Genomic DNA, 13833 nt, shown 5'->3' with positions numbered 1-13833 from the left:
GAGAGATCATGTCCTTGCCACTGCACTCGAAATCCCGGCTAGATGTTTGGGCTGTCTGTCCTGAGAAGATGTCTTGCATGCGTGAGCCTCAGTTGCACCTTCTTAATGAAGTCCTTCACTGTTGAGTGAAAAACAAGTGACTTGAATAACTTGATGCGCATTTGTGAAAACATGTAATTATGTACAGCCTCCCTGAGTAAAAATTAGGACTCAAGAGTGACAAGCAATTCACAGGAAACTTCAGAGGGCAAGAAAAATGCAGATATCTTTCATATGACATATCAGATTGACGCAGCACTTGTTTTGTTCTTTACTAGTCCAGTCTCGTTCCTGATAGTGTTGAGAAAATTACCGTATTTGCAATTTATTTCACTGCAGTTGCTATTTATTCCCTTGCATATTGCGTTGTGTGATATTGTCATCAGTTAGGTTGTTGACTATCAAATGTGGCATCTCAGATGCATGTGTTAATCTCCTCTGCTTTGGGAGGCCAGCCAACTACTTACAGTAATGCTGGTACAAGGGTGTTGTCTCTATATCTTACACTGAGAATACCTTGCAGTATATCATGGAGTGGAAAGAGGGGGTGTGGGATTTTGATTCTATTCTCAGAAAAACACAGCTAATGCATAACAAGACAAGAAAAACACACATATATCCACCAGATACTACATTGAATTTAGGGATCGATTTTACCGAAGATCGTTGTGGAAGCTGTTTATGCATCGTCAGTAAACAGGATTATTCCTGAATGTGGAATATGGCTTAATCCTGGATCTATATCCGTTAAGCTCACTGTGGGACGACTTATTTGCTCGGGAACCTTGATTTGTGAAATAAGGTATAGCACTTAATGGCACGGCTCTCTCCACTTGTACAGGAGCCAGCAAAAGCAATTTTGTTACACAACAGTGCACAAGAAAAGCACCAGCCGTAGCAGTAGTATTGATAAAGATGCTAATGCACAGTGCCATGTATTGAAGTGTTTTGTAGCTTTGCTCAGTTTTGCATCAATAAGGTTTCTTCCTGACCCAGACATATTTTACTGAAACCTGTGTGTGTGGACTATTGTTATACTCGCCTTTCATCCATCTGTGGGCATCCAGTATGTGCATATGCTCTATACATGCTGCGTGTTCGGAGATGTCTACAGATGGCTGTGGGCACTTTTAGCTAAGACACACAGATTTTCAGACTATTTTGGTCGTCTTAATGTGAGAACAACAATTCCTGCAGCTGTTGGCATTATAAAAGTAATGATATGGTTGCCCTTGGACACTGTAATACTGCAGTTTGCTTGAGCTTTATGGGCCAGCTGAGGTCATTAAACTGTATAGGTTACACTTTCATAAGAGGTTCCAAGACAGCTCACACATTTCTGGCACAGTTCTCCGAAATCACTGGCTGGGCAGCCTGAGAAGAATCACTGATCAGAAAGATATTTGTGGAAATAAGCCCCTAACAGCTTTTTTACTGACTACAAATAATCCCACACATGTTATAGACTTTCCTGAAGCAGAAATGCTGCAGGGAGCTTAATAGCAAATGATACTGCATGTGACTCCTGGATGTGTGGTGTGTGTGGTCTTTCTTCTCCTTAATAAATTCTTGTGTGTTTTTCTGCTGCCATCGCCAAGATCCTTAACTTAGATTCTTAGAACTTCTTTGAAGTTCAGTATTTAACTTTATTCCTTTTTTTTGCCTGTTTGTATTCATGTGAGTGTATTAACATCCACACAATAACTCCAGAGCAGCACATGATAAATATCATACACCACCCAGTGCATCTGTACAGTGGTGTAATTAGTGTGGCGTCCCTTGGGGAAGGAGAGGGGTGGACCTTATACTTACATTTTTATAGGGATAAATGAAAGCACTATAACTCTTTAATGATTTAATTAAAAGTATTTGTGGACTAATGTGTTCCCTAGCTTATGCAATAAATGTCTCATCAGCCACTTATGAAACACTAAAAACTTTTAAAAGCTAACATCTTTTTTGAGCCTCCATGTGTCTCCTTAACCCTACTTTAGCACTGCTGGGTGTCAGAGTGGGGAAAAAAAAGATGAAAGCATAAACTTTTCAAGGGTCTTTTCTGCACCTTTTAACTTTCAGTCTTGTCATTGCAGGGGGAACTTGGATCAGAAGGGCAAAAGGGAATCGATGGAGAGAAAGTAAGTACCACTATCTTCAGCAGACATATATTCCATACCTAGCACATCAACCAGGTCTGGTTTCGTCAGGGAATCAATTCTTATAGGCTTTTCATTTTCTGTGTGATGACCTGGGGGTAGGAGCGCAGCAGAGTTTTTCTGTGTGGCTGTTTTCAGGTGCTTGTCATATCTGAAGCAGAGCAAGGAGTGCTCTAGCCGACATTGTCCTTCTGCAGTGAAATTAATTGATATGCTGCCATAGGCTTGACATACTAATGGACTAAACTCATTTCCCAAATTACTGTAAGCCCTTTCTGTGTCATTTTAGGTTACATTTTATTGCATGCTCTTAAATCTGGCTGCAGTGATTAGACTAATGTATGTAATATACACTCTGATAAGGCGCACTATTAAATGATAATTGTTTTGAATACATATCCATTCGAAAGAAACAACAACAGCACCACTTAGATCTTATTAAGCGTTTTTAGCCACAAGCAAATCTGTTTTCCTTCCTTTAAAGCATAAATTAAATGAAAGCGTGTTTTTTTTCCCTTTTTTTTCCTCTCGCTTTGTTGTTTTTTGCTATACTGCTTTTGTTTGCTCACATAGCACAATCTCAGTAGATGTACTGAAAGCTGTGCAGATGGTCAGTTTAAAGTAGCTTAATAAAGGGACTTCTTTTCATCACCATCTCCCACTTGAGTCAACAAACAGCTGCCACAGAAATCAGCCTCCCTGCAGGCTGCGGACCCGTGATCTGCCATATAACAGAGAGAGAAAGTGGATAAAAAAAAAAAAACGGATAAACATGAGTGTGCGCAGCCAAAAAAGTATTTACTGATTTAATCCAGTAGAATTACCTCCCTGTTTCTTGTAAGTTCTCAGACTGTCAGACACCGATGCGATGGTGCACGCTGCTCCTGATTTAAGGAGAAAAACACAGTGTTGTGTGGTTGGATGCCATACAGTAAACCTGAAAAAAAAACCATCTACTGTTTATATTATTTCCTAAGAAATTTTTAAAGAAGTGGTTCAAATAGGAAGGATTGGCTTTGACGAGATAGTCTGTTTTGTCCCTTTTGGAACTGACATCGCTATCGGCTGTTTGAAAAGTGCAGTGAGCTGCTACATTGACAGGATTGGACCAAGGGTCTGCTGAGAGGCGATCCTGCTCCCCTCTGCTCGCTCTTTCTCTGGGTGGCAGGCGTCATTGTTAGTGGTGCTCAGTCATAAACTACTCTGCCACTAGTTTGGTGTGAGGATATATGTTTTCCTAGAGAAGTGACTTGTTTTGATCTTTGTGCATCCCTAGGCGCCGGGGCTTTCTTCGGTCATGCTCAAATGGCTTTTCATGCGTGTGCTGAAGGGATTTATTATACTGTGCCCTACTTCCTTGAGTGATTTGAAACAAAGAAAAAGTTGAGAAATTGAGGTCCTATTTGTGAAGCATTGCTTCTAGCAGGCGTGTTGGTCCAGCATCTCAGATGCCCATTATAGATAATAACGTATGGATCCTGGACGTGCTTAGCCTAGCTTAGCTTGAAGACAGCTGTTCTAGCTAAATCAAAAGTGAAAAAGAAGATACGAGTCCGACCTGCTGTATCTTGTTATCTGGCAAGCTTGCCGCTAGTACATCCAAGAGGCACCTGGGGTTTGCCTTTGAGCTGAGGTCCGTAAACATGTTTTGGACCCGTCTTTGTAGAAAATCACAGAAATGACACTGACATCTATCTTTTCATCTGATGCTGGGAGAGGAAAACAAGTCTATTTTCCCAAAATGTCAGCGCGTTCCTTAGAGAACAGCAAATTTCTGGAGTGTATAGAGAACTTATTCTGCAGTGGATACAGCTTTAAATCAAGCCAAATGCCTTGAGTATTTATTTTTAATTAAGTGATAACAGTTTTATTTACTAAATTGCTTTTTTTCTGCCCCACTTTACTTAAACTTACAAATTTGTGCTAGAAAGCTAGGATCTCGATTCCTTGCACAAGAAATTTTGGGGCACTGCTGTAGCCACATCCTTTAACATACTATATCATCACCCTTGAAACGACATTTCTTCCTCCTGCACCACCAGCTGACGAGCAGTTGTTTTAAGCTGAGATTTTTACCAATTCAATCGGCGTGCTCTGAAATGGCTACTAGCTCATCATCTGTAATTATTGCAGCATAGATAACAACAGAATAAGCTTTCAAACTTGGTGCTGAAGACAGCAGTGAGTGACACTGAACCAGAATAGCAATGCTGAGTGTCATTAAAGCAAGACAATAAGCTGGGAGACTCCAATGCTCTACATGACATGCAGTCATGCGATAATTTCTTCAAATACACACAAGTTTCAGCCATTCATCAACGTCAACACAATGGATTATGTTTCCAGTATGTATCCTTCTAGAAAGAGAATAAATTATGGTACGAATCAAGCTTTCATTATTTGTTTGTCCCTTTTTTCCCACAGCTATGCTTTCTCTGTGAGTCATTTGACTTCTTGATCTAACACTTGCATTCGATTTCGAATAATATGATGGCAGGACACTGTAGACAAATAGATGGGATTTAAACTAGCCCCATGTCTCATCAGTGTGCAGCGAGCATTACAGGATTAAAAACCAGTATCCCCAGTGTCAGGTGATAGGATGAAGCTGAGCCTCATCGACTAAATAAATCTGCAATAAAGCTGGGCCGTCTTTCCAGTTAATCACTTACAGAAATTAGTGCTAAGAGACTCGAAAGTCCTAAAATCGTCATTTGTAGCGAATAAACAGCCCCTAGCAGGAGAAATAAATACTGTCCTTAGTATTGTGATGTCACTTTAAATGAATATACTGTAATTATTGTTTCTGCTTATTTAGAAGGTAAGAAGCAGGGAGCACGGCAAACACACTCCCTGCTTAATAACAACAACGCAGAAAATGTTGTCTGTTTAATGTAAATAAATTAAAAGCTGTCTATGGTGCACAAATGTATTTGATGATTTCAGTTAACCTATTTACTCTGACCACTCCTGTGACTTCATCACCTGATCTGTCCTTTTACTGCAATTAGCTCATATCCCATTTTTAAAGCTGGTGTGTTATTTAAAGCTAGAGTAGACACCCGAGAAGCCGGAATTCTGTGTATGAGCATGTGCTCCGGTATCATTTTGCAGATACACCTCCTATGGGATGGGACGTGTTACTTTGTGGGTAATTCAAGTTACATTCGTGGAGACAGGATGTTCAGCTGAAGAGTGAAGTGTCATAGGAAAAAACAAGGGACTAGTCACACCGATGAAACATGATATCCCTTGTTCTAGATGATCTGTGACAGTGTAGTCTAATATCCTCGCATTACGAGCCATTGTTTGGGTTTCCTGGGTAAATTGTACTTATTCAGAAAGTGCAGAAGCTGTCAGTGCTACAGCCCGATGCCAGTGTGATTAGTCTTATATCAGAATGTACGGGGTAGTGCATTGCTGAGCAAAGGGAAAGTCACAAAAGGCATTTCCTTCTGTAACCTCCATGGCATTTGTACACCAGCACTCAAGATATCTATGTTACTTACAGATCCTGTTCCATGGAGCTTTAAAGGCCTGTCATTCGGTGTAACAGCATTTCCCCACCATAGCATTCAGAATACTTACTATAGTTTTTAATTTAGCCTTCACTCAATAAGGCCAAACCTTGTTTGTGATGATTAAGTTGTTTACAGTAGTTAGAACTTGCAATCATTCTCCTGCTTCTTAGACAAGGGCACCGACCTGCAGCTGCTCTAGTTGGTAAAAGGTAAAAGTAAACACAATTAGACCGCATTTGTTCATCCCTACTTCTCTGGCTCTGTTTATTTGCTTGCTTTAGTTGTCTTGTGCTGGGGAGTTGCCAGATTGTCTTGTCTCCGCTACCTGAGCGAAGAGACACAGTGGTGTGTGTAATTAGCAGGCAAGTGTACACAGCTCCCCACAGTGTTCTGACCTCGTGCTGCAGGAACAACTGCCACACAGTCAGCACCAACTTATTCCCAGCCCCTTCTGCCTCCTTTATCCTCCCCTGTAAATGCAACAAAGCCCCAAGCTTGCAACAGAAGCTAACAATATATCCGGCCCCTGTCTGCATCTCGCTCTTTGTCATCGTGCACCTAAATTAAGCCTATGGGCTCACGACTGAGTCCATTAGATAGAGACAAAGCCTCTTAACCATGCTGTAGTGTAGCAGGAAGGATAATAAAAAAGAAATAAAAATGCACTTTTTTAGATGCTCTCTCTTCAGGTAGCATTTTAGCAATTTAGCAACGGTCAGCCGAGATTATTTTAAACAGCATTATTTCAGAACAATCGCTAAAGCACCGCTTCTTTAACGCCTACATTCATTGATTTGCATTTTGATTAATTGTTTGCTTTTGACTTAGTATCTTATCCATTCCTTGAAATAAATTAAGAACGGGCTTGTTCTTAGGAATCACTTTACATATTGTTGGAGATATTTCATGTAATTACTGTGTACATGAATGGCTCAAACTGCACATTGACTTATAATGAAAAAATATAGGTGTATGGATTCAAATGGTAGTATAGTGTATTTGTTTTTCCTTTTAACCACTTTTGTGCTGAATCTGATTTGACCATTTTTCTACTAACAAACGTATGTATTGTGTCTGACATTTAACTTACTCAGAGGGCATTCTGGGATAGCTTTACACCCTGACAACTGTGTAAAACTGGTAGGTTTCAAATGTACAGTGTTTGCAACAGTAACAACATCAACACCAAAAAAAAAAAAAAGATTTTGGCTGAATGGAAAAAGTGGTTCCATCTATTTTTATGAAAGAGATTATTTAAAATAGTTGATCTGAACTTCTGATATCCTAAAGGAGATAGTGGAATTAAGTGAAACCTTTTTCTATTAACTCTTAATGGTTATCAAACCAGTGTGTTACAAAAATATTAGTACTGTTTCTAAAAAATCAAAAAGTAGCTTTACTACAACATAAAAATATGATATTATATATGTAGATTTTTTTTTTTGCATTTCTTTGTATTTCGTTTTCCTGTTTTGCTCAGCAATTTTCTTGTACATTTAACTGAGATCCTCCTTATTGGCACCAAATCCAAACTTTTGAAGGCGAACCATTTCTCACTCACCATCGATAACTCCACAGTTTTCCCTTCTCCTCAGGTTAAGAGCCTTGGTGTCATCCTAGACAGTTCACTTTCCTATAAATCTCACATCAATAATCTCACCCGTTCTGCCTACTTCCATCTACGTAACATTAACAGATTGCTTCCTTCTCTTTCCACCCAGTCTACGTCCATTCTTGTCCACAGCCTTGTTACCTCCCGTATTGACTACTGCAATTCTCTTCTGCGTGGTCTCCCCCAAAAATCCCTCCATAAGCTTCAACTGGTTCAGAACTCTGCTGCTCGCATTATCACCAGAACCCCCTCCTACCAGCACATCACCCCTGTTCTTCAGGAACTTCACTGGCTCCCTGTGAAATTCCGGATAATATTCAAACTTCTTCTGCTCACCTTCAAGGCCATTCATAACCTCGCTCCTCCTTACCTTTCTGACCTGTTAACCACTACCTTCCTTCCGCCTCACCACCATGGGAAGCAGAGCTGTCAGCTGCTCTGCTCCCAGGCTGTGGAACTCTCTGCCCCCAGAAATAAGAAACATTGGTTCTCTCCCCCAGTTTAAATCCCAACTCAAAACTCATCTGTTCAAATCTGCATATTCACTGTGAATCCACTGTTTGTTAATTTTATCTTGTGCTTCTGTTTTATTGTTCTTATTCTGCCATTGTTTTACTAAGTGTTTTATCCTATTGTAAAGTGTCCTTGGGTGACTTGAAAGGCGCTCATAAATAAAATTTATTATTATTATTATTATTATTATTATTAAAGCACCAGGTGCTGATGCTATAGTTTGAAATCCACAAGGTCACATTATGGCTATTTAATACCAAAGCTTTAGTCAACAGGCTCAAAGTACAGTTCTGAATTGTACTTTGATTGGCTGCAGGGAAATGTAAAAACAAGAAAAAAGCTTATTAACTGGTAAATTTTTCCCCATCTTTTCATTTTTGTACATCTGTGAAAAATGCTTAACGAAAAATTTGCAAGGCTGCCAAAAACGTCATCCAAAAAAATATGAAGGCTTACTTTTTAATTGCTCTGGTTGTTCTCCAGATGATGTGTAGGCCTGCAGTGCATATCTTATAAACCTTTATAGGTCAGAACAATTGCACAGATGTGCCAAGTTTTCGATCAAGCAAATTTATATTCTAAGCCAATGTGTCTTTTACTACAGTGTGTATTTTTAGTATTTGGAAGAATTAAGACATTCTAACTTTTTTCTGTAAAGCTACTTTGTTAAGTTTTTTAATTAAAATATTTACCAGAAGGAAACCTTTTTGTAGCTCGCAGATTGGCTATGGCAGTTGCAGAGCTTAGTTTGACTGTGTGAATGACTATAATTTAAAATAAGGTGGGAGAGTGACTTGTGGGCTGACTCAATTTTTGTTTGACCTGAATTTTTGACAAGAACATGTGGTGCCCCTGAAAAATAGCTCACCACTTTACAGAAGCTTATTACACTTGTATTATTCGGTTTGAATTATGGCAGTTCCCTGTCAGCTCTTTAGTAAACACATTGTTTTGTGTCTACAATTGGGGAAAAAAGTGCAGCAGAAGGCCACAGTTCCTATTAAAAGCCTTCAAATTTTCCCCTTTTATTGTAAAGAAATTCTCAAATCCTGAAAAGTTCAGAATGAATGAATCGTCTATTCATGTGAACAGCCTGACACGAATATAAGATTACAAAGAAATCCTGCTGTTTTATTAATACTGAATTAAAGAAATGCATCAGCATCACTCCCTGGTTTAATGATGTTATATATTTGAGAAATTGAAGTCAGACGACCCAAATGCAGGACTCATAGGCAGAAGTGGACCTCAAGTGGAAGGCAATTCTTTATTGCAGCTGATGAAGTTAGAAACATAAATCTAAAACGGAGGCAAAACTGAGTTGAAAATCCCAAGAAATCTAGGAAGCTCAGCGGGGAGACAGACAGGCAACTACACAGTACGGCGTGACAAGGAAGAAGTGAAAGATACTGCTATTTATACAAGGATTACTGAGGGGACTGGAAACATCTGGGAAACAAGAAAAAGGTGACAGCAGTCAAGACAAAGACACCGGGGACAGAGTAAATCTAAACAAATGACACAAGAAACAAGTCACTATCAGGAATGCAAAACGAACAACATCATAACAGAACAAAATGCTGATAGCTAAAATGCTATACTAATACCAGAAAAATAGATTGTAAACTAGGAAAATGTTCAAAATTCTACAATTAGTGAACCCAGAACTAGCTGAGAATATAGACAAACCAATCTCAAAGAAAACCTAAATTACAAAACTTAAAACCCTGGAATTTTATTTTGTGTGGTGTGGCATGCCATGGGTAAGATCATTATGAAGCCTGTGAAACTGATGATTATTTAGACTTCTGACTGACATGCTACATCATTATATGACGTAACATGCAATCCATTGCTATCTTGTGTCAGTGTAGTGGAAAGCTTTGGATCCTTCATTTCAATTCAAAATGAAAAAGTCGAACAAATAGTCTGTGACACTGTCATAAAAGATGCCAATATATGGATCTTATTCAATTTAAATGTACAAATGTATTGGAAATGGCAGGAGTAAGTAATATGTTTCTATAACTTTGTGAGTGAGGGTTGAGTCTGAGTCTGAAGGTTAGGAGCAATCCTCTATGGGAATGAAGAGGAGGGCGATAACATTTTGTTAGAGAGCTTGCTAATGATCTTTTAATAGTGGCTTACAGGAATGAGCAGCGTGGGATTGACAAAACAGTCTCAGTCAATCTTCAACTTCAGACAACTGAATAGAAAATTGCCCGTAGCTATAATGTCCTGCGCTCATATAGATTTAAGCTGTATGGAGGAGTGATAACAAATGGCTGATAATTAGAATGAAGCACAGCTATACTAAAATATCTTTTGTTAGCTTACTGTTTCAGAGCCATGCAAACCGCAGCTCTAACATCTACTAACAACATTTGTCAGTGAGAAACCTGTAATGATTTCTAAATCGTCTTCTTTTGATAACAAACCCAGATTTAAACCTCAAAAACAAAAATGACCTCAACAAGAAGTTGTCAAATTGCAAATATTGTGTCGTGATGTGATGTTAGATATGTGCGTAAAATTTCCCAGTAACCCAAAAACACAGAGCTGTGAAAAGCAGCAATACCTGCCTAATGGTTCCTTTTCTAAAATAGCTGTTACAGATCACAATAACAAGAAAACATGTTTATATTACAAAAGGCGTTTCATTGTAATAAGTCCTCTCATATCGACAGAATCTGCAGTTGTTTTCATCCTCGTTATCAAATGAGCCTTGCGCTCCGATGCTCTTTAATTTCTGCCACAGCTCTGGTAATATTGAAGAGGGGAATTTGCTTCTGGATTCCCTTGTGTCAGATTGCCCCAGCAAAGCGGTTAGGCTGTTGATTTAAAGAAAGAACCGAGCTCACACATGTGCAACTATGAGACAGCTGTTCTATTATTGACAGTGCATGTGGGCTGAGGGACCACATAAATTGATGCAGTCTGATAAAATCACGTCGTTGTCATTTCACTGTTGGTGCAATTTAAAGCGAGGCTTCACTGTAGCTGTCGTTATCTTACAGAAAATAACTTTCCACCACTGTTAGCAAGGCGTCTACTTTCTGAATGGTGTGGCTGAAGACAAGGCTTGCAGGGAACAGGCAATGAATTTGTCTCTGGTAGCAAGACTTAATGTGATAAGGGTAGGTAATCATCCTCTCCAGATATATAATTCACTATTAATAGCCTATCTGACTCTAAATTTAACCATGACAAATTATTGTATTTCTGAGTCATTTTACAGCCCGCTCACGCTCCCCATCTTCCCTGCTCCCCCCTAACCTATTTCAAAGAGTTGGTGCTACTGGCCCAAATGTGTCACACCTAACAAGGCTCGCTGCAAATTTAGCCTGTCAATATGTGTCAAGCCTCATTCATCAGCTATCACTCTTCATCTGAGCCGTCCTCGTACTTTCACAGTTCACCACCGAAAGGTTTGACTTTGCCCCGAGCTTGCATTGGTTCAATCCCACCCCCAGGTTCTTTGCTTTGAGGTTTAAAAGCAATGACAGTCACTGTCCTTGCTAAATGTAAGTGCAACAAGGGAACACAGAGGGAAGGAGCTGGGGGGTAGAGACAGTGTAACCAGCTAATCATGAGCGTCTCCCCATAATTCAGCTACATTGAGTGTCCTGTGACTGACATCACCTGCTCTTTTCTCATTGACCAGTTGTGACAGGCATGAGAATCTCACATCTGCATGGTAGATTTGTTTTCTGAGTGTCAACATACTGACATACAGTAACACATCCGGGGTATTTTTCATTACTTTTTTTTTTTTAAATTCCATAATTCTCATTAAAAGGAAAAATGAAGAGAAGATGTGTTGTATATTTTTTGTCCCCAGGGTTTGAAAGGTGACTCAGGGCCAGTTGGTCCAGTTGGTCCCAAAGGAACCAAAGTGAGTGAGTCTGCTGTACATGCTGGGCTGGAAAACATTAGAACAATAATCTTTTTCGTAGTTTGCTTTTCTGTCATCAGGGAATCTGCTTTACTTTCATGAGCTGCAGTCTCGATAATGTGGCTGTCCATCTGTTTGAAGTGCTGCTGTGAATTGCTACTCCAAACATGGCAAACTAAAGGATATTGTTATGGCTTTCATAACTTAGCAAGACCTTATTGATGGCCGTATAGAGTAGCTTTTATCCTGGCAGAGGGAAAATGGTCCACTCTCTCTATTTGTGGAGTATTTATATATTCAAAGTGATATATTTTTGTAATGGGCATGCCCAACAAATCCCTTTATCTTTCCCTTTCTAAACAGGTCTTTTCTGATACTGAAGCTTAGAGATGAAATGGGAAATGCATACCATTGCCTGCAGTTTGCTGGACTACTCATAGGAATAGTATTTGACATTAGGTTTTTAATTCTAGGAATACAATAGTTGCATAGGTATGCCCTGCACAGGTGGCTGTAGCTGGTTCCATAAGTCTGGGGTTTAAGACAAGAGTTTGATGCAAAACCTTGTTCTCATCAGTGACATGAATTAGATTAACTCTTGTAGTGATGTGGAAAATATTGGTCTTTTTAAACTTTTATTTTCATGCCACAGTGGGATTATTTCCCATATATGAGTTGGAATGTTTTTCCTATAATTAGTTGCCATATCTCTTGCTCTTTTATTTTTCTTCCCTTATTAGGGCTTTTTCCCCCTTTTTTCTCTCTCTCTTTGCTGTTGTTGTTGTTGCCTTTTGGTAGAACTCACCGCATAATTGTAGGTGCAATGCACTGTCTGCCAGCCTTGAAGTTATAATGAGGTCTGTGTGTTTCTGTGAAGACAGAGAATCACAGCGTATTTTATCCTGTTTTCCGGATGGGAGGGTGAGAGAGGGGGTGGAGAGAGCGTTTGTTTGTATGGAAGCTGACAGAGAGAGGCAGATTTGGAAGCATAAAGTAATGAGTCCCCTGAATATCCCATAGCAGGCAAGATTTTAGCTGTGACATTCATTTAGACAACAAAATGGATATGAACTACAAACACCTTCTTCTTCTTCTTTTTTTTCCCCTTTCATGCACATCTGATAAAAGAATATTGGCAGCAGTAAAGTCATCTATTTCTCAGCTCAGTGCTTTATAAATGTTGGGACTGCTGTTAAGAGGGGGTAGGATGGCAGTAATAGTGAACAGTGATCTACAAGTTTTATCTTAAAAGACAAAAAAAACAAGACAGTCAGCAAAAAGGATGTGAGCTCATTGCTTACATTACATTATGTTGGCATCAAAAGGCGTTTTCTCCTTCCTTATATGACTTTTTGTGACCGCCTGTATGTAACAGTCAGCGAACAGTGTTATCATGCCTCCCCCTTGTTAATGCTGCAAAGCTCTCTCATGATGTAGTGTGCCTGCATTTGTTTTAAAGCCTGTCACATTTAATGGCCCACCTGCCAATGTGAAAGTCATCAGACATGCTTCATGTAAGGACATAGTGTAAATACCAGGTAATAGCCTTCTACCGTACATAGTGCTTATATTTGAATATACCTGCTATGAAATGTCATCTTACATGAGCTGACCTTCAGGGTTTTTTCTCACAAACATGATAGATGGCCTTTAGGTTTAATGATTATCAGTCAATAAAAGATTTTATAAATTTAGCTGAGTATGATAAAGAGTTAATGCTGCGCATTTTATTTATTTATTTATTTATTTATTTTTAATTATTGTCTTCTCTTACAGGGTGATACGGGTCTGCCTGGAACTCCAGGGCTGCCTGTAAGTTCACACTTCTTCATTTACATCTCATTATGCCATCTGTGTATGTGTGTGTGTGTTCAAATAAAGTGGTGATGTTAAAATGTACTTATGAGGGTATGAAATGAGATGCATGAAATGGCAAAACTGAGCTTTGTAAATACCACAGCCTTTTGGCAGGCTCTACACATAGTGTTAAAACATCTGGCCCACAGAGATGGAAAGTGGGGCACTCCGGTGAACGCTCTCTGTGTCACATTACCGTCGCCTGGGAATGGGTCAAACGAGGAGCAGATAGATAGGGCTCAG

At 39.4% G+C, this 13833-nt stretch overlaps 1 protein-coding gene across 5 annotated transcripts in view; it reads left to right on the top strand.

Moving 5' to 3' along the window:
• Positions 1-13833, top strand: part of LOC113035410 (collagen alpha-1(XIX) chain) — a 103359-nt gene that overhangs the window by 21466 nt on the left and 68060 nt on the right. For 4 of the 5 annotated variants that reach the window (XM_026190953.1, XM_026190955.1, XM_026190952.1 and 1 more), the window contains 3 exons: positions 2130-2174; positions 11680-11733; positions 13510-13545. In XM_026190953.1, coding sequence (XP_026046738.1) covers positions 2130-2174; positions 11680-11733; positions 13510-13545 — 135 coding nt within the window. The remainder of the gene's footprint in view (positions 1-2129; positions 2175-11679; positions 11734-13509; positions 13546-13833) is intronic. The other variant, XM_026190954.1, reaches the window with a different exon arrangement.

This window comes from Astatotilapia calliptera, chromosome 13, assembly GCF_900246225.1.
Source record: "Astatotilapia calliptera chromosome 13, fAstCal1.2, whole genome shotgun sequence".
NCBI lineage: Eukaryota > Metazoa > Chordata > Actinopteri > Cichliformes > Cichlidae > Astatotilapia > Astatotilapia calliptera.
Note: the sequence above shows the minus strand (reverse complement) of the source record. Positions and strands in the feature narration are given on the sequence as shown.